Genomic DNA, 21089 nt, shown 5'->3' with positions numbered 1-21089 from the left:
CCGGCACATTTTTTTTTCTAGAAGAAAAGCACTGCTAACATATATGAGTAAAATAGTTATTATTCTGTAAAAGCAAACTTAATACAAGAAATTATAAAAAAGAACAAGTTTGTAAAATAGACAGTACAATCAAACTGCTCTAAGTTGAAAATCCAACCATTAGCAGGTTTTTACAAACAAACAAACAACCTGGGAAAACAGGATCTGGTGCCTTGTAGTTGTTGTTTAGTCATTTAGTTGTGTCTGACTCTTTGTGACCCCATGGACCAGAGCACGCCAGGCACTCCTGTCTTCCACTGTCCCCCGCAGTTTGGTCAAACTCATGCTGGTAGCTTCGAGAACACTGTCCAACCATCTCGTCCTCTGCCGTCCCCTTCTCCTTGTGCCCTCCATCTTTCCCAACATTAGGGTCTTTTCCAGGGAGTCTTCTCTTCTCACGAGGTGGCCAAAGTATTGGAGTCTCAGCTTCAGGATCTGTCCTTCCATTGAGCACTCAGGGCTGATTTCCTTCAGAATGGAGAGGTTTGATCTTCTTGCAGTCCCTGGGACTCTCAAGAGTCTCCTCCAGCACCATAATTCAAAAGCATCAATTCTTCAGCGATCGCCTTCATTATGATCCAGCTCTCACTTCCATACATCACTACTGGGAAAACCATAGCTTTAACTATACGGACCTTTCTTGGCAAGGTGACGTCTCTGCTTTTTAAGATGTTGTCTAAGTTTGTTATTGCTTTTCTCCCAAGAAGCAGGCGTCTTTTAATTTCATGATCTGCAGTTATCATCTGGTGCCTAAAAGACAGTAAAAAGGGCAGACATACCAAGGGGGGCATTCCAAGGGCAACAAACCACCACTAAGGTTTTCATCCCAGCTACAACCTTTAGATGTAAGGGACATCACAGTGGAATGAGTGATGATTGCATCTAGAAGAAGATATCTGGTGATGATCTCAGTGGATTGAGTAGATTAATACAGCAGAAGGAGGTCCAACAAATATTATGGGTCCTACACTTTGTAGAGGTTTAAAGGTTGATATCAGCACCTTGAATAGAGTTTATAAACTTACTGTGAGCCAGGAGAGCTGTTTTAGCACAGGTAAGATGTGATCTGTTTGGCATGCTCCCTGTTAGGCTGCTACTATAATATGAATAAGCAAGCAAGCAAGCAAACAAACCTTACTCACAATCCCCCCCCCATGTAGTTAATTCATACACATGGAGCCCAGTCCTCTGCAGGTTTATACAGAAGTAAGTCCTGTGACTTAAGTGAGCCTTGTTCCCAAATGCAATTGCATACAACTGCAGCCTTAATTGCCATTCATCAAGGACTGGTGTCACCATTTGATAGCTGAAACATCCATTGAAATCTCTGTGTGAATGGGCCATCACATTCATCCAACAGTTATCTGTGTTAGATAATTGAATGTAGTGAAACCAAGAGATGTGAATGTATGTTTGAACTAGCAATCTGACTACAGCTCTGATTCACAAACTTCTATACTAAGCCAAAACACCCATTTATTTCATTAGGGCTTGTGCATGCAAGCAGGATTTTGAAGCCCATGGTGTCTCTGTGCTCTTGCATGTCAGTGAAATTGCATTTTTTGAGTGCTCAGGAAACAGTCTTGAATATACACAACTTTACCACATTGTAACTTCTATGTCTCACTGTATTTAAACCTGCTTGCTTAAGAAGGTCTTGGCAGAGTGTATACAAAATAAATAGATGTAAAAGCAATTCAGGAACTGTATCACATTTTGTTTTTCTTCCATTTTCCTTTATTACCCACTACGTGCTCCCAAATGAAATCTGCTGGTAGCCCAAAGAAATCCACCAACCGATCCTCCCTAAAATGAGTTATTTGCTTCCCTTCTGCCAGCCCCTTTTTCCTGTAGGCTTCTCTCTCCCATACCCAGTTGATTTAGAACCTGTCTGACTGAACAGACTACAGTGTCTTGCGGAGTGCAACTATGCATTGCCAGAGTAACTTATTCTTGCAGTGATTCAATCCACCCTAAAGAGTATGAGTTTCATAAACGACTCGACAGGCTCATTGACATCATTCTATTCAATTCACTTTCTCTCTTAGAGTATATCTAATTGGTGTTTTGTGCTTGCATTTTGCAGACAGAACTCTTACCAGACCTGTTTCAAAACATCAGCTGATGTTTTGACCCACTTTAATGCCTTCTGAAGTGCAGTAACACAGGTAGATTCACCACCAAAACGAGGTGCCTGCTTAGAACAGCATTTTGTTGCTGCCTGCATCTTCTCTCATTTATTGTTATTGTGCAGACACAAGTGTTGCTTAGGAACCCAGGGAAGTAAACAGCTAGGGGGCTGGTGCTGTGCAGTGGGAAAAAAATGTTCTAAGCTATGGGTTTCAGGGTAGAGTCTGATGTGACTGAGAAAAAGGCATGGTCAGGACTGCTCAGTCGGTAGAGCATGAGTTCTTAATCTCCGGGTCTTGGGTTCAAGGCCACATGGAGCAAAGGATTTCTGCATTGCACGGGATTGGACTAGAGGACTGCCATGGTCCCTTCCATCTCTACAGTTCTGTGATCCTCTCTGGACATTCACATTTCCCTCAACCCAGTTGGGAAAACCTGTACATCATATTGCAGATAGCAGACGATTAATTGTTTATTCACACTTGGCAAACCCTCACCGTGATCAACTCCTGCTCGGAAACCTATGTCCCCACTGTGGAAGGATGTGTGGATCCAGAATTGGCCTCCACAGTCACTTACGGACACACTGTTAAGACCATGTTCATGGAAGACAATCTTACTCAGCTAGGAGTGATCAAAGAAGAAGAAGAACTATCCAATCTTCCAAAATTTCAACACCTCTTGCGGTGGTTTGACCCCTTTCCATTTTAACAGTACAAATTTTACAAATACCTTCCTTATCTCCTCAGAATCATTTCTCCTGCATATGCCCCATCTTACCTTAGTAGCAATACCCTCATTGTCTTTAAGGTATTAAAACTGCCCTTGGAAAGCCTTATAAGAAGCTGCTGCAGGAGAGGGAATACAAGCAATATCAAGACAGGGGTGCTTCTAGGACTAAGGTGTGAAATTTCCTTGCTATTTTTGTGATTGGATGCTGCAAGTTGTTTATGTATTCTTGCTATATTTATAATCTTGAAATGTGGTTTCTTGTATGTTATTATATTGTTGTTTTGCTATATTATTATGAAATTGTTATGATGTTGTTATCTTTCTTTGCAATCATTAAATTGTTTTTGTAGTGTTTGTTTTAAATGCATCCCTGTTTCTTTGTTGCAAGCCACTTTGAGCATGATTCTTTATGTGGGGAAGTGACCTGCAAATAAATGAGTCCCAATCTAGATGCTGCTACATATGCCTACTTACTGTATTTCCTTACACATTTGCTTGTCCAAACAGCATTAGGTAGCATGTCATTGCTTTCACCGCTGCCTTCAAAATAGCATTAAATCTTCTTATTTCTTGTGTGGCAAATGATGAAACAATCTAGCAATTAATGATCTAATATGTCTGCTCCCATGTGGTTAGGGAAACCAAATACAGAATCGTATTATACACAGTAGTTTTGATCAGTGCAGAACAGAACAAATGACACTGTCGGATAAGCAATTAACAAATCTGCTTTATTTTAGATTCAGGTAGGTAGCCATGTTTGTCTGACACAGTCGAAATGAAAAATAAAAAATCGTCCAGTAACACCTTATAGACCAATTCAGTTGGTTCTGGTATAAGCTTTTGTGTACATGCACACTTCTTCAGATACACTGAAGTAGAAGTCACCAGACCCTTATATATATACTTTATTCTAATTTGCTTTCCTATGTTGCCATGTTTACTTTCTTAATTTTCAATAAGGTATGTAGGCTTACATTTTGCTATATTGCTCTTTTGTTTTCATTTTACAAAAGAGCAATAACTATTCCTGAAATGGGAAATCAAATAATATTTGTAAAGAGCGAAAGCAAGAGAAGACATTTGAAAACTTTCTAATAAATAATTTTGTATGCATGCTCTCTCTATGCTGAATCCATTGTAGCTTGGAGCACAACAATATTGCTATCAGGTGCATCCACATGTAATAGACGGTGCAATGACCTCCAGTGGAAGCAACCTGTTAGTTAAGAGGTAGCATTAATAACTTTGCCCCAGTGCTTTCTTCCCAAAAATCAAAGGCATTTTGGCAGAGGGGGGGATTTTGAGCAGAGAAACAGTATGGGAGGGAAGGAGTACTGAACTCCTTCCCTACTCACTGTTACTCTTCCAAATGACCCCCTATGTAACTTTAGGAGTACCATATATTGAGGATCCATATCACTGCTCAAGGTTTTGCAGCAAATCACAGAGAAGCAATAGAAGGCGTCCAATTTTAGCTCTGTGAAGTCCATCGGGCACACAGTTAATGCGGATGCAAGATCATTTGTTTTTAATTAAGAGAAGAAATAAATTATTTAACTGGAGACATATTTATACGTAGACTTCATTTAGTCGACTGCATTGTGAACTGCTCATCCCTTAGCCAGAAATATATTAAATATGGTATGTACTGACTTGAAATGGATTTAAGAAATCCAGGTTCACATATTTCCTTAGTCAGGAAATTCAAAGGAAGGATATGGTCAAGCAAAGGAAGGATATGGGCTTTCTCTCTTGGACTAACCAACCTCAAAAGGTTGTTATGAATAAAGTTGCCATTTCAAAATTGCAAGTGAAGCCAAAAACTCCTCGGGAGGTAGGTTCAGATGTGCAAATCCAGCTCATGCTGTGGAACCAGCAAGTCGTCCTTATGGGAAGCTATTCTCTCCAAATGCAGCCTACTTGCACAAGCCTCATGTGCAGAATCAATTTCCATATACAATTATGGCTGAATAAAAACAGGGTATCTTTGTGTGGTAGCTGGGGATGATGTGTCGGTTTCATGCCAACAGGCCTCATATTATCCCAATGACTGAATCGGGAATCTCTGCAGGAATTCTGAATGAAAGCAAAGGGGGGGGGGCTACTGGTTTGTTGCTTTTATTTTTATTATGTATTTTGTGGTTTTATATCTTGATTTTATTCTGTGAACAGCCCTGAGACCCCCAGGTATAGGGCGGTATAGAAATTCAATAAATAATAATAATGATAATAATTTCAGTAAGAACTACTAGTGTCATCTGCATTTACAAGGCAAAAATGATTTCATTCTATCTTTCAAACGATAGAGGAACCGTCAGCAAAAGCAGAATCAAGTCAGGGTCAGGTGACATTAAACAGAGAGCCTCCAACCTCCTTCGCCTGCAAAATGAAATAGGAACAGAAGTCAAACATAGTTTGCTTAACACAGTGTCTGGTGACTCTTGTGTGCTTTGTTTGTTGCTGGGTTATGCATGTATATGAACAAAAACAAACTAAAAGCATTGGAATGCAACAAGAGAAACTGGAAATTTATTCTAAAGCTTTGGACAACATGAAGGGGGGGGATCACAGTGGGCTAATAGGAAAGAAGAGTCTCCGCCATAATTTATATGAACCTAGGCTTTGAAGCTCTGCAAGTTTCAAATTAAGAAATGGTGCAAATCTTCCTCTATCACTCATTGGTGTTTCAAATATCGCCACTCCAACACCCTGAGCATTGTGATTCCTGGGAGGTTATGTGAACTCCATCACCTTGAAAAACTTTGTTTTCCAGGCTCCCTAATACCCAAGGAAGTGCCATTACGACAACCTGGGATAGCAGGGAGGAAAGGAGCCAGGGATGACAGCTAGCTCAGATTTCATTCTGAGATGGAGGAAAATGCAAGCTAGTGCTATCTACGCCTGGACAAATGTGCACACCAAAAAAGAAAATTACAAATTATGGTGCGCATTCATTTTACACAAATACCTGCACTAAACATGTGTGAACAGCATGCAGAAAACCTCTGTTCCTGTACTTTTCTGGAGCCTCCCACAGGAGAGAAGGGAGAAGCAAAAACAACAAGCAGATGCTCTCAGGAAAAGATGAAGTTGTAATCTAGTCCATGTAGCTTACAGAGTTCCAAAGGCAGAACAAAACAGCACAGGTAGGTCCCTGCCCAAAGGAACACTCAATCTAAAATATATACTGAGAAAAACATTGGAGAAAGATGAAGGAGAAGGGAAGGTAGGATGAGGAAATCTGGTTTAATTATAACAGTACAGGCAACTGAGAGGCAGGGGAGGAAGGAAGAGGAGAGGGATGGGGAGGTACAGAAAAGAATATATGTCCTATGGGGTTTAGGCTTTGAGTCTGTTGGAAATACAAAGTAAGGGGTTCACTCAATAAGGTATATAGAAATAAATGAGACGGAAATAGTGCTGAAGGGAAAGATGTGACAGCAAGCAGGTATTTGGGGATGAGGTGGGGCACAAGTTCTCAACATACTGTTATTACTGAAGTGACTAAGCCACCATGCACTGGACAGAAATAGAACTCTTTGATCCTGGACCACGTTTCTGGAAAGTAATTCCTGTACACAAAACAGGATTGGAGGATGCATCTTTTAAAAATAATACTAAAAGAGGGGTCTACAAAGCAAACCATTAGGTGGGTTTATGGCTTTCCTTAGGAAATTATAAGCTTATTTAACACTATGGTATGACAACGTTTCAACAGAAATGGAGATTTGGCATCTTAAGAGTTTCTCTGAACCGTTTAACAGATAGACACGCTGTCTGTATTAGGTTATCATTTGGTGATTACCCAGATCCTGGGTGTACATAGCTGCTATCAGAACTATCCCTTTTCATAAATGTAACTTGCTGATTAAAAGCTGCTTGCCCCACATTTTAAATATGTCATTAATATAACAATTGGGTACATTTATCCTGAAGGGAAAAAATCTTCAAATTTGCACAGACCAAAAAATTTTTTGTTTGCAAAATATTGCAACAGAAACTCTCACAAGGCTGCTGAGAATAATGCACAGCTTAGTCTTATAAACGCTGTTTGTGTTCAGTTGAGCTTACTCCCAAGTGTGTGCACTGCAGGATGCCAGCCTCAGATCTATATGCCCATGTCTTTCATTTTGCTCTGGGTGCCTGAGAACTCTCCATAAACTGAAGAATTGGAAAGGGCAATCAGATCATCTGTGGATGCAACATCCACTTTATTCCTTTTAATGAGACAAGTTCAAATGTTGCCCTACAGATGTAAAACCTTAATTAACCATGTACATAGTCTAACTGTGATACTCAGTTCTGACAATCAAGCAGCAACTTTTATTTATCAATCAATTTATTCATCTTAAAAAAAAAAAGCTTGAGGAGGAAAACTTATCTAATTTTAAAGAAGGCCTCTGCTTTCTAAATTGGGCTGCTTCACTTTTTTTCTTTGATCTGCTGTATTATTCCTTAAAGCAGGAGCCTGCTACACAAAAATAGAGAATGTGAAGACACTTTTTGACATGGAATTCAGTACAGGGGCATTTTTTTCTGTATATTGCTTAAAGTACAACAACATTAGTTTTACAGAATGGGGGGGGGGCAACATTTTTGGAAGGAAGGTATAAATTCATTTCTGCGCTGAACCCGACCTACAAATCACACCCTATTATGTGAAGAAAGCCCTTTTACCAATTGTGGGGGGCCATCTTACACAATAGGAAGGGGAAAACATGCACTTTCCTACTTCACAAATTCTGGGCACTGAAAAGAGGCTCTAAGAATATCCTTAAAATTTTAAGCTCTGCTCAAACTCTGCCGAATCACCACCAAAGTGAGAGGCTCTTAGTGATTAAAAGGAAATCTGTCGTTTCCTTATTTAGACTCTTCAGATGAAGTAATGTATCCGTGGCCCCATTAGCGAAAGCACGCCCCTAGTTAAGAACCGTTTCAGGTTAAGAACGGAGCTCTGGAATGAATTAAGTTCGTAACTAGAGGTACCACTGTATTGCTATGGGATGAATACTTCTCCCCACCTTGCCTTAATAATTGTGACTGTATATCAAGCCTTGTTCTAATGAATTGTGTGTGTCTGCATGGAGGGCAGAGTTCTCCTAAGCCCTTTGCTGTAAATACACAGTGATTAATCTATTTCGTCTAAAACTTAAAGTGGAGGGGGGGTTGGGGGGGTGAACAGTCTCAGAGAGAGAGCAGCCAGGGCGATCAAGCCACACAAGCGCAAAAACACAGCAGGATGCTTTTAAGGGATGAGAAGGTCATCAGATCTGGTGCTGCTTCTGGTGTCATTTCCCGCGTTTGTCCCTTGGTGGAGTTGTCGAGTTAGATTTCTCCATGCCGTCAAACCGCTTAAACTATTCGCTACTTCTTTCCACCACCCCGCAACACATACACACACACACACACACACAAGCAAAAGCAAATGATCGACTATCGTGTTCACACTGCATTTAACCTTTTCCTTACAGTATTATCGTAATCCACGTGACCCCTTCCGAAATCCTGCTTGGAGAATCTGATCTACCTGTGCATGTCGCCGCGGGAATGGTGGCTTTAAAAATGTCCCCCTCACCCTCCCTCCCCTCGCCGGAAAAAAAGCCCCAAACCTCGACATCTTTGCAGGTGTAAGGATGTGTGTGCGCGCGCGTATTCCCCCGGATCTGTTTTCCCTTCTCAAATTTTAGAGCCTAATATGAATATAGTATATATATATTAAAAAAAAAACCTTGGGGACACTTATGGAGACGTCTCGCTCCATCTAGTGTAGGAGGAGAAGATGGGAAATTGCATCAGTTAGGCTGCTTACCTTGCACGCTTACTTGGGAGTATATACCATTGACTGCATCGGGGCTTACCTCTGAGTAGACATGCAGAGGCCTGGCACTGTAAATAAATCAGCCTACCATTTCCACCATCTCCGATGGAAAGGTATGTCGGCTGCAAAACTCGGGAACTACCCGATGAGGAAACATTACCGAGGGTTGCCAGGAAGTTAAAGGAAAGGAAAAGACGAGGACACATGAACATGAGACCCATCACTTCGCCGTGGGAATCCCGCACTTAGCGTAAAATCTGGGGGCCTCAGCTAGCCCCATTGATATTCTTGAGCATGCCAGATAGTCGCTATTCTCTGCGCTACGAGCTCCCCCGTTTGGATTCCTAAAGCGCCCAGGGAACCGGGGCTCACACGGAGCACTGCAATGAGCGCGGAGAGCCTTTCCCAAGCTCAACAGGGAGGCGATCACCGCACGATCCGGAGAGAGATCGCGCGTACCCGGGTCTCCTGCCTCTCCTTTCCCCCCTCCTCCCGCGATGCGTAAGCCCAGGCACGTGGCGCAAAAGCAGCGCGCCGCTGCGCGTCCGCGGTGCCCGATTCCCACGCCGCCTTCCCGCAATCTTGCCTGGCAGAGGAAGGAGAGGAGCGGGTGACCCGCCGTCCCTGGCGCTCTCCGACAGATGCGTCAACAACCCCGCGCGAAGGAGCTTGCTGCGCTCCTGCGCAAGGAAGGCATTGCAGAGCGGACGGAGAGGGACAGGAGGCGAAGAGCTGTCCCAGAGAAGAGAATTGGGGACAAGGTGTGGGGAGAGAGAGACTGAATGTGTGCGAAACAGATATTTGCCAAGGGGAGGAGGAGAGCGAGGTGGATGCACTGCAAGAGAGGAATTGTGGGATGCGTTCTGGGGAAGACTGGAGGCAGGGAGGGAGAGTGGAGAGGTTTCCTGGAAATAGTCTGCAAAAACGGGGATACGCTGAAATAGGAGGGGGGGTAGTGGGAATACTTGGAAGGATGGGGGGAGCCTGCAAACGCTGGGGAGATCGCGTACAGTCGGCCGAAGAAAGGATGCGGAAGCTGACAAGGCTGTAGGAAAGAGCAGACGAGAGAGCCGGCGGCGGGTGGGGAGCAGAGAGAGAGAGAGAGAGAGAGAGAGAGAGAGAGAGAGAGAGAGAGAGAGAGAGAGAGAGAGAGAGAGAGAGAGAGAGAGAGAGAGAGAGAGAGAGAGAGAGAGAGAGAGAGAATCGTTGCAATGCGAGCGAGGCTTCAACTGGAAAGGGAAACGCTGTTCCTTTGGACAGGGACCGAGCGCGTTCCCCGCCCAGGAGACCGCAGTGTGCACCAAGCAGCGCGCCTGGCCGAAGCAAGAACCGACCCCGGTTCGCCATCGATTTCGAGGGACCTCGCGTCGCCAGCTAGCGAGCCAGCCTTCTTGCAAGCCCAGTCCCAGGGCATGTTCCGATTGCGCGTGGTCTCCCGCGTTAAGCGCATTGCAAGTTTCGGAGGGGTTTCTTTTTTAAAAAAGGAAAAAATAAACATAATTAATATGCAACGCAGAATGGCTTGATTTCCACGGGTCGACCGATTTACCTGTCTGTTTCTAAAGGAAGCCCCGGGGGGAAACGCAATGCAATGGTTTGCAATGCAATGCAATGGATTGTAGTGCAATACAATGCAACGCAATGTAATCGTAGCGCACTCTCTGGCAGGGCTGCCGAGTTCTTGGGGATCGCTGCTGGCACGCCTGGAGCTCCCGCAGGGGCAAGAGTCGTCGCCGCCTCCCAAGACGGCGCGGGCGCGCCCCGGCACCGAGGAGGGGCGGAGGGGAAGGCGGAGGCAGAGAGAGAGGTTTTTGACAAAGTCAAGTTGCTTGGCAAATAAAGCGGAGATTTGGTATTAATCCCACTTAACCCGCTGAGAAGCTGCCGGAGCTGCCCGCCTCCCTCTTTCCTCCCCCTCCCTCCTCCCCCCCCCCCCACACACCGGGACTGCGGCGATGCGCACTGAGTCTGCGCCAAGTCGCCTCTTTTCTCGCTGATGCTGCAGATCTGACAAACCCAGGGTCTCCGGCGGGGTCCACGGAGGCGGGGCTTGGGAGGCTGGCCGGCCAACCAGCGAGGGCGCGAGCGAGCTCGAGCGCCCGCAGCTGTTGCCGCCGCGCCAGTCGCGCGCCAAAAGGAGGGGAGCCCCCTCTCGCCTCAGAGGAAGCGCGGAATCATGTCTGAGTCAGACATAGCGGCGGCGGCGGCGGCGGGAGCCTCCAGCCCGCCGCTGTCTCTCTTTCCAAAGCGGCTCTCCCGTTCCCCGCTCTCGCGCGCCACACGTTCCTTCCCAGAAAACCTCCTCGCGCTCCTTCATTTTGTGAGGGAGCTGAGTCACCCGCAGAAAGGAAGCCTCTTGCCCGCCCTCGCCGCGCGGCGTCAAAAAGACGTGCGCGGCTCCCCTCAGAAGCGAGCGAGGAACAGGTTTCTCTCCTCCGGCTGCTGCCGTTGCCATTCCGCACCCCGTGTGCCCCCCCCCCACGCGTGCCCTGGGCCCAGCCCAGATGCCTCGGGGTCTCCTCCCGCCTTCTCTCCCTCCCTCCCTCCGCCGGAGTGGAGAGGAGGAGGATGCCGAGTAACTGAGGAAGAAAAGGCGGGAGGAGGAGGAGGAGGCGCGCGAGCGGGCGGCGCCGGTCGCCCCTCAGAAAAGAGCGGAGGCCAGCAAATGCCGCGGGCGATTAAGCACGCCAAAGTCGAGAGAAGGAGAAAGGAGGCGAGGCGGCGGGTCGCCGCGAGAAGCCGAGTGGACGGAGTTGGCGCGAAAGTTGGCTTCCCCTCACGACGCGGCTACATTTTGCGGTGTGTCAGAAACGAGCGCTCTCCTCACGTTGCCAACTCCGAGCTCTCTCTCTCACACACACACGTCCCCCCACACCGCCACTTCCACCGCAGTCTCGGCGCCTCACAGAGAAAGAGAGAAGGGGGGGGGGGGAGAGATTCAATCTTATAAATGTGGGGGTCATAATCTCGGGAGGATCTCTGTGAGGAGAGAGGCTGGAGATCCCTCTCCCGGAACTCGCCCTAGTCGCCGCAGCCTCGTCATCTGCTTGCCTCTGTAATACCCCCCCCAAAAAAAAAACCCACAAATCCACACAGCGAAAAGTTTTTTTAAAAAGCACCCGAAGCCGACTACTCTCGGATCCACGTGATCTCACCACGCCGCTCCTTGCCCGACCCCAAGAGCTTTCCCTTTCCACCCCCCAAGTTAGGAACGTGGGAGAGTGAAGAGCGACGCTGACAACCCAGAAAGCGGGGAGGATGCTTTTCAAGCTCCTTTAAGCACCCAGGAAAGGACTGTTCCCCCGAATATGTGTCGGGAGGTGGCACGGCAAGGTCCGGTCGGGTCACCTCGGGGGATCTAGGGATCGGGGGATCTGGCTGCGGGAGGCCGCTTGCCCACTTGCCAGCAGCAGCAGCAGCAGCAGAGGGTAAATGCTGGGCTTTTCTAGAGTGCAGCGCTCGGCGGCGGCTCCCAACTCCTCCCCATTCTCTCTCCCTCTCTCTCTCTTTCTCTTTCTCTGCCTGCCTCTCGCTCTCAGCCTACAGTGCACAGGCGGCTCTGCAGCAGCAGCAGCAGTAGGGCAGAGTCACCGTGAGAGGCTTCCCAGCAGCTTCCCAGCCACTTCGGGCAAAACTTGATGCTCCGCTGCTTTTTTTCTTTTTCTTTTTCTTTCCCTCCTTCCTCCCTTTCCCGGGAAGCGTCACGCTCGCTGTGTGTGTGTGTCTGTCAGAGGAAGGAAGGAGCCGAGCGAGCTTCCCTGCACCAAGCAGCCGCACTTGAGCGAGACGAGCCAGGAAAAGGGGGCTTTACAAACAAGCACAATTGCAGATCTCGCCCGGTCCAGGGAAACTACTGACTCGGATCGTCTCTCGTTTGCAACCCGGACTCTGCTTCGATTAAAAGCAATCCTTCTCCAGCGCAGCATTTGGACATTTATTTTGGGATTGGTGCTTTTTTATTTTTAAGAGATCTCCCTTCTTTCTCTCTCTCCCCCCCATTCCGCAGCTATGGATGTAATTCCGAATCGGCGGTGGTAATTCACGTGGGAAGAAGATCCAGTTACATCTCTTCCCTTTTCCACCCCCTTCTGCCTCGGGTATATATCCACGAGGGGGGAGCCTTAGAATAATCGCCTTCGGGGACACACACACACACACACACACACACACACAGAGCCAGCAGCCAACCTTTGTGCTCACCTTTGAACTGGGGAGGAAAAGGGGGATGAAGTTCAGCGCTGCTTTCGCTGCATTGGGACGGCAAGAAAGAAGCAAGGGAGCGAGCGAGAGACTGCAATCTCATTTGTGAATCGCTCTCCCTAGTGCTGCAGCCTCCGATTGCTCTAACACATGCAGTGTAAATGCAGGTAAGACGCACACGCACACCAACTGCGGATGCAAAAAAACAAACTTGGGACTGTTGTATCGTGTGTGTGTGCGTGTGTGCGCGCGCGCGCGCGCGCTCACGAGACGGGGGGAGAAAAGAGAAAGAGATCTATCTATGTGCATTCCCCCTCCATCCTTGTTGCATTCCGGACGAACATCTCCTGCAGATTTTTGTACCATGTTGCTTTGTGACCAATGACCTTGCGCAGAGTTTTGTTTTTTAAAATATACAGTATATTAAAGAAGAACTCTCCTCTCTCTAGAAGGACCTGAACATTGGAGGCGATATCTTAAAGATGGATTTAGGCGCTATCCTGACAACCAAAGGGGATTTCTTGAGAACTGATCTGTAATACAAGGCAGACGAAGCAATCCTCCCAAATATCTATACAGCTGTCGCATCACTGGAGACTGGGCATATTTTCCCCCCTCTTTATTTTGGGGCTATTTTTACTCTTCCCCCATTCCATCTTTAGCTAAGAGGATTTGGAGGCTGCCTTGTCTTTTTCCTTTCCGCCGGACACCAGCGCTCTCTGAATGAAGCAATTTACATTCCACCCGCCCTCCCACCCCTTCGTCGGCGTGTGTATGCGGAGTGGAGGGGGGAGAGAGAAACAGAAGAGCTAAATCCACAGCGGTGGCAAACGGCTAGGAAGAGGCAGGCAGGCAAGCAGGCAGAGAGGAAAGAGTGCGAATTGAACTGGACTGGAGTAAAAAAGAAGGCGGCGGGGGAGGGGTTGGTTGCATCAAATCCCTCGCTGCTGCTGCTGCTGCTGCTCTTGCTTTTCTTGCAAACCTTGCAAAGTGATTACAGTGCCATCGGAGGGGGTGGAGGAGAAGGAGGAGGAGGAAGAGGCGGAACTCCCCCCCCCCTCCTTCATCCTATCTGCCGAGATGAATCTTTAAAAAAGCAAAATACACTTGCCCGGTGAACTGTGAGTATAGAGCAACTGCAAAAGGAAGGGGGGAACGAGAGGTGGGGAAGAGCCGCCAGCCAACCCCAGATCCCCTCCCTCCTCCTCCCCTTCACCCTTTTTTTTTGCGCCAGATGGGATGAGACCCGAAGTTTTCTGCAGAAGCAGGAGGATTTTATAATTGATCACCACCCTCATCACCTCCATCCTTCCCTCCACCCCCCCCACCCCCCGCCAAACGCCGAGGCATCTTCTTGTTGGCTTGCCAAGGGGGGCGTTTATTGGCACGGGTGGGCAGAGGAAGGTGGTGGTGGTGGGGTCTTTCATTGGGTGCTCAAGAAGATGTGGAAGATGCGGACGCTCCTGGGCTTTGTGCAGTGCTGCTACTGCTGCTGCTGCTTCTTGCTCTTGCTGCCGCCTCCGCTTTGGGTCAGCCTGGCGGCGGCTAAGCAAGTGCTAAGATACCGGCTGGCCGAGGAAGGACCTGCCGACATCCGCATCGGCAACGTGGCTTCGGACCTGGGCATCGTGACGGGCTCGGGCGAGGTGACGTTCAGCCTGGAGTCCGGCTCCGACTACCTGAAGATCGACAACATGACGGGCGAGTTGAGCACCACCGAGAGGCGCATCGACCGCGAGAAGCTGCCGCAGTGCCAGATGATTTTCGACGAGAACGAGTGCTTCTTGGATTTCGAGGTGTCCGTGATCGGCCCGTCGCAGAGCTGGGTGGACCTCTTCGAAGGCCGGGTCATCATCCTGGACATCAACGACAACACCCCTACCTTCCCCTCCCCTGTGCTCACCCTCACCGTCGAGGAGAACCGCCCCGTGGGCACCCTCTACCTGCTGCCCACTGCCACCGACAGGGACTTCGGGCGCAACGGCATCGAGCGCTACGAGCTGATCCAAGAGCCCGACGGGGGCCGACGGGGCGGGGGGAGTTCGGCTTCCGCCACCTCCGACAGCGCCCTCTACCCCGGGGGCGGCAAGAGGAGGCAAGAGGCCGACGGCGGGGCCCGGAGCAGCGTGTTTGAGCTGCAGGTGGCGGACACCCCCGATGGCGAGAAGCAGCCCCAGTTGATCGTCAAAGGGGCGCTGGATCGGGAGCAGCGGGACTCCTACGAGCTGACTCTGCGGGTGCGCGACGGCGGAGATCCGGCGCGCTCCTCGCAGGCCATCTTGAGAGTGCTTATCACCGACGTGAACGACAACAGCCCCCGCTTCGAGAAGAGCGTCTACGAGGCCGACCTGGCTGAGAACAGCAGCCCCGGCACCCCGATCCTGCAGCTGAGGGCGGCGGACTCCGACGTCGGGGTGAACGGCCAGATCGAGTACGTCTTCGGGGCAGCCACCGAGTCCGTGCGCCGCCTGCTGCGCCTCGACGAGTCGTCGGGCTGGCTCAGCGTGCTGCACCGCATCGACCGCGAGGAAGTGAACCAGCTCCGCTTCACCGTCATGGCCAGGGACCGCGGGCAGCCCCCCAAGACGGACAAGGCCACGGTGGTGCTCAACATCCGCGACGAGAACGACAACGTGCCCACCATCGACATCCGTAAGATCGGGCGCATCCCGCTGCGCGACGGCGTGGCCAGCGTGGCCGAAGACGTCCTGGTGGACACCCCCATCGCCCTGGTGCAAGTGTCCGACCGGGATCAGGGCGAGAACGGCGTGGTGACCTGCACCGTGGTGGGCGACGTGCCTTTCCAGCTCAAGCCGGCCAGCGAGGGTGAAGGGGAGCCCCAGAACAAGCGCAAGTATTTCCTGCACACCTCGGCGCCTCTGGACTATGAGGCCGTGCGAGACTACAACGTGGTCATCGTGGCCGTGGACTCGGGCAGCCCCAGCCTGTCCAGCAACAACTCCCTGCTGGTGCGCGTCGGGGACACCAACGACAACCCGCCCGTTTTCAGCCAGGCCGTGCTGGAGGTATCCTTCCCGGAGAACAACGCTCCCGGAGAGCGCGTGGCCACGGTGATAGCCACGGATGCCGACAGTGGCAAGAACGCCGAGATTGCCTATTCCCTGGAGCCTTCCCCGCTCTCTGCCGAGTCTCCCGGAGGCCTCTTCACCATCGACCCCGATTCCGGGGACGTGCGCGTCCAGGCCGTTTTGGATCGCGAGCAGAGGGACACCTACGAGTTCCAGGTGACGGCCCGGGACAAAGGGGTCCCGTCGCTGCAGGGCTCCACCACGGTGGTGGTGCGCGTGGCCGACCGCAACGACAACGAGCCGCGCTTCATGCAGGACGTGTTCACCTTTTACGTCAAGGAGAACCTGCAGCCTAACAGCCCAGTGGGCATGGTGACAGTGATGGACGCCGACAAGGGGCGCAACGCGCAGCTCAGCCTTTCCATACAGCCCGGGGACCAAGCGCAAGGCGCGCCGGGCATCTTCTCCATCGAGAACGACACGGGCACCATCTACTCGACGGTGTCGTTCGACCGAGAGCTGCAGACCAGCTACACCTTCAAGGTAAAGGCCGTGGACGGAGGAGAGCCGGCTCGCTCGGCCACGGCCACCGTGTCGCTCTTCGTCATGGATGAGAACGACAACGCGCCCGTGGTCACGTCTCCAGCCAACAGCTCCTACACGGTGCTGCCGCCGTCCAGCAACGTGCGCTCCGTGGTGACCACGGTGCAGGCCAAAGACGCGGACGCTGGCCAGAACGCGGAGCTGAGCTATAGCATCGTGGGCGGCAACCCGTTCAAGCTGTTCGAGATCGACCCGTCGAGCGGCGTCGTGTCTCTGGTGGGCAAGCTGGCGCCCAAGCACTACGGCCTGCACCGCCTGGTGGTGCAGGTCAACGACAGCGGGCAGCCTCCGCAGTCCACCACGGCGCTGCTGCACGTCTTCGTCAACGAGAGCCTGGCCAACGCCACCGTCGTGGAGAGCCAAGTGGCGCGCAGCCTGCACACGCCGCTGGCGCACGACATCGCCGGCGACCCCAGCTACGAGTTAAGCAAGCAGCGCCTCAGCATCGTCGTGGGCGTGGTGGCCGGCATCATGACCGTGGTCCTGCTCATCCTGGTGGTGGTCATGGCGCGCTACTGCCGCTCCAAGGGCAAGCACGGCGGCTACGAGGCCGGCAAGAAAGACCACGAGGACTTCTTCACGCCGCAGCAGCACGACAAGGCCAAGAAGCCCAAGAAGGACAAGAAGGGCAAGAAGCAAGGCAAGCAGCCCCTCTACAGCAGCATCGTCACGGTCGAGGCTTCCAAGCCCAATGGGCAGCGCTACGACGGCGTCAACGAGAAGCTGTCCGGGGACAGCCCCAGCATGAGCCGCTACCGCTCCGTCAACGGCGGGCCCGGCAGCCCGGATCTCGCCAGGCATTACAAATCCAGCTCGCCTTTGCCCACGGTGCAGCTGCACCCGCAGTCCCCCACCGCCGGGAAAAAACACCAGGCCGTCCAGGAACTGCCCCCGGCCAACACCTTCGTAGGCGCTGGGGACAACATCTCCATCGGCTCGGACCACTGCTCCGAGTACAGCTGTCAAGCCAGCAGCAAGTACAGCAAGCAGGTAAGGCGGATGGAGGCATGCAAGGGTGGGAGGGGGTGGGTGGGTGGGGAGAAAGGTGTGGGGGGGGGGAGCTCACCCCCTTTACACCCTTCCTAGCCGTTCACAGGCACAGGCTCGCCTGCTGCTCCTCTCCCACGGGCAGCCAAGCCCCAGCCCACACCTGTTTTACAACCACTCACCGCCAGAATCTACCTTTAGGATCAGGTGTATATTTTATGAATTAACATTTCCTTAACTAAGAATCACAGGAGCACCAATGCAAACAGAATTTCTGTTCCCAGTGTTAAGGTGCCTTTTAGTATGAAGATCCACCCTGGTTGTGAGGATGACAGACAGCTGTTTGAAAAGCCTTAAAACTAAACTGTTAATCTAGATGAAAGGGATACTTGCACTCAGACACACCTGCTATTACTCCTCCTACACTTACACACACATGCAGCCACTTCTCTAATTTACACCTGTTCTTCTCCTCCCTTTTACAGTCACGCTCACACCTACACACAACAAGTTTCCCAGTGCCTCTCTCATACCATTAGTCTGGAATAATTATAACTCTAAAGAACCAAAGTCACTAACACTAATGCTGATTGGAAGAATGGGCATGCATTTATGGTCAAAAATCAACTTCCTTTCTCAACTTTTACATACACTAGTCTTGAGTGGATGGGATAGTTAAAGCCAAGTGTGTTAATAGTAAATTATAATTTCAGTTAAATGATTTTCAAAGGCATAGTCAGACCTGCCATAGCCCTCCCATATTTCACAGCTGTTGAAGGCTCACCACCCATCACACAACTATCTGTCCTAAGCAAGTTTTCCCACTGCATTACACACCACAGCCACTATAGTGGCTTTCTTTCTTTCTTTCTTTCTTTCTTTCTTTCTTTCTTTCTTTCTTTCTTTCACACTCTCACACACACAGCCAGAAACCTAAATTTCTGCACGCACAATCCCATCTCTTGCATCTAATCCAACATACTCTCATTAAGGAATAGGAATATATGCAAAGTATTATATATATATATATATATATATATATATATATATATATATAACCCAAAATATTCTGGTTCAGTGATTTGGAGAGTCATTTTGGAAAATATAGTAAGGATCACTTCATACAGAACAGAGCAATTAACATGCACTGCTGAGCAAAAAAACCCACCTCCTTTTGCTATTCCTGAAATACCCTGCTTATTAGTAGGCCAAGATAATTGAAGTATGAAGAGGAAACTATTAATTTCAGTTAAATGATCATCGGACTGTGCCTTCACACTGTTTGGCAGCACACGCACACACATACAATGGAAGGAAAGAATTAGCAATGTAGGAAGTCAGAGATGTCTCCAGCCTTCGGTTCCACTCCACCCCCTTTCCCCCTTCTCCCATTTAGTCACACATCCAACTGGCACAGAGCCATAAATAGAAACAGACACACAATTGTGCCTACCTACAATTGCATGTGCACATGTGAGCGCACGCAAGGGGGATGGGGCGACATCACACAAGCACACAGAAACACATTCAAAGGCTGCAAAGCAGACAGGGCCAGCTGGAGTGCAAAGCAGCCCATCTACTTGCTGGGTCCATTAGATGCTTTTGAGAGGAATCCCTGAATGAGTATGTGGATCTTAGAATTCCACTGTAGCATCCTCTACAAGAATGCAATGGATGGTGGAGTGTGCTTCTCAATCTGTGAAATTTAGAGTGGGAGTGGGAATCTATTGGGCTGATGCTGCAAGTAGCTAAAAACCCATCAACAAACACAAGAAGCCTCCACTCTGTGGCTCCCCATCTCCATCCGAAGCATCAGTTAGATAGATCAGGTACAGCCACTTGGCCTACCAACGGTGAGAAAATAATGATATGGATGCCTCTCTGCCTTCACAACCCAGGAGTTGCAGTCAGGTGAAGGCATTAGGCTCACTAAAGTTTCCAAGTCCAGATCCTGAGAACGCTTCCATACCTTTTGTGGATGAAACATTCTTCCAGGTGCAACTTCTCACCACTTTCCATGAGGAAAGCAGCACCTGTTGATACCACCCCCTTCTTTGTGACTCCTAACAGGTACAGGAAGCATGCCAAGAGCTTGGCACTTAGGAAGCCTGGGTGTGTGCCCTCTTTCACATATCACCACAGAGGAAGCTACTGCCCAGAAGCAAATGAGCTCTCATCGTATGCAGCCCTGCATACAAGTAGATAGTAGCAAGTATCCTGTAGAAGGGAAAGCGAACCCCATTTCCCAGCTATATTGTCACTCTATCCTCCCTCACATGGGCTTGGTTAACCCCAAACAGCTTTTTTTGTTACAAGGTTTCGTTCGCACTGTGGTTACTCTTGGAGAGGAAACTGTTGCAAGCCACTAGAGGTAGACACCCAGCCAAAAGCAGGCCCCTTGAAATCGGCTGTACTCTGACACTTTTAACATTGTCAAGGGCTAGGCAGCGAGAAAGAGAAGAGTTTACCTTTACAGTAGGTATGATTTTCTACATAACCAGGGTGTTTTAATCTAATGGGCCATTCAGCTTTGTAGTTGTGAGGTTGGGAAGCAACTGGCACTAAACACAAACGTTAAGCACACCAATTCTAATGGGACTAATGCAATACATGCATGAAAAAGATGCAAGGAAAGAGAGAATTAACTCTTGCTGAAACACTTTTTTCATTTGTTTGGGAGTGATCCTAAAAACGATCAGGATTAAGATCTATCACTTCTAGCTCTTCCTTACAAATCCATAAGACGCTACTCTACATACAGCCCTACCTGTTTTATGATACCTTCCAGCAAGTGGAGTTTTGAAATAGGTTACTACAAATGTGTGGCACCTGCACTTTAAGCTTAAAACTTAGATGTGATGCAAGGGAGTGATTCTGAATCTGCACCCCCCCCCGAAGAGAAGCACTGTTGAATTTCTCACACTGTGAACCATTCATAGGTATTTGAAAAACAAATTTCCGTGCCTTTGGTTGTGACCTACTGTTATAGAACTATCTATTTTGTTTTGAATTAAGGTGGTTTCTCTCTGCTTTTAGCTTGTTGGGAGGTTGTATGCAAAGCAAACCGTTTAACAGTTAGTGCTGTTAGAGCCAAGCTAGGGTAAATATTGTGTTATCTCAAGCTGCATAGCATCTTGTGTGGAATTCCATTATAGAGAAATGCATGCTGATGAATGCAAATACAGTGTTCAGTCACAAATGCAGACACCCTGGTTAGTGTGACAAAAAGAGAGTGTGTGTTTGCTATCTCATTCTTAAATGTGCAAACTTGGTTCAAAAACCAATTTGATATTGTGGGATTTGTTAGCTTGCTTAGCTTGGACCTTTTTAATACGCAACTTGGTTTTTTGCATTATGTTGGAGACAATATGATGTATTTTGGTGGAAGCATCTTGCATGAGCTATTTGTAATTTGTGCCGAACAAAAGCAGTTTATGTGAAGAATTTTGTGTTTTCCTCCCCACCAAATATTGAGGAGTGTATAGAAAGATGTAATTCAAAAATGTATGCAATTTTGCTTCCTACACAGAGCATTTGACCTTTATTTT

The 21089-nt window shown here is 49.1% G+C and overlaps 1 protein-coding gene and 1 long non-coding RNA gene across 7 annotated transcripts in view; both read left to right on the top strand.

Moving 5' to 3' along the window:
• The first annotated feature begins 3019 nt into the window (after window positions 1-3019).
• Window positions 3020-10568, top strand: LOC307223666. The gene is made up of 3 exons (XR_013842176.1): window positions 3020-5142; window positions 5176-9802; window positions 9896-10568. It is a non-coding gene; the product is annotated as an uncharacterized lncRNA (long non-coding RNA).
• A 1406-nt stretch (window positions 10569-11974) lies between these two features.
• Window positions 11975-21089, top strand: part of PCDH7 (protocadherin 7) — a 414130-nt gene continuing 405015 nt past the window's right edge. For 3 of the 6 annotated variants that reach the window (XM_079989645.1, XM_079989644.1, XM_079989646.1), the window contains exon 1: window positions 11976-17544. In XM_079989645.1, coding sequence (XP_079845771.1) covers window positions 14365-17544 — 3180 coding nt within the window. In that variant the 5' untranslated portion in view covers window positions 11976-14364. Of the gene's footprint in view, window positions 17545-21089 lie in introns of all 6 variants that reach the window. The other 3 variants (XM_079989643.1, XM_079989647.1, XM_079989648.1) reach the window with 2 other exon arrangements.

The sequence above is a fragment of the Podarcis cretensis genome (genome assembly GCF_951804945.1).
Source record: "Podarcis cretensis genome assembly, chromosome: 9".
Classification (NCBI taxonomy): Eukaryota; Metazoa; Chordata; class Lepidosauria; order Squamata; family Lacertidae; genus Podarcis; species Podarcis cretensis.
This window is presented reverse-complemented; position numbering and strand designations above follow the sequence as displayed.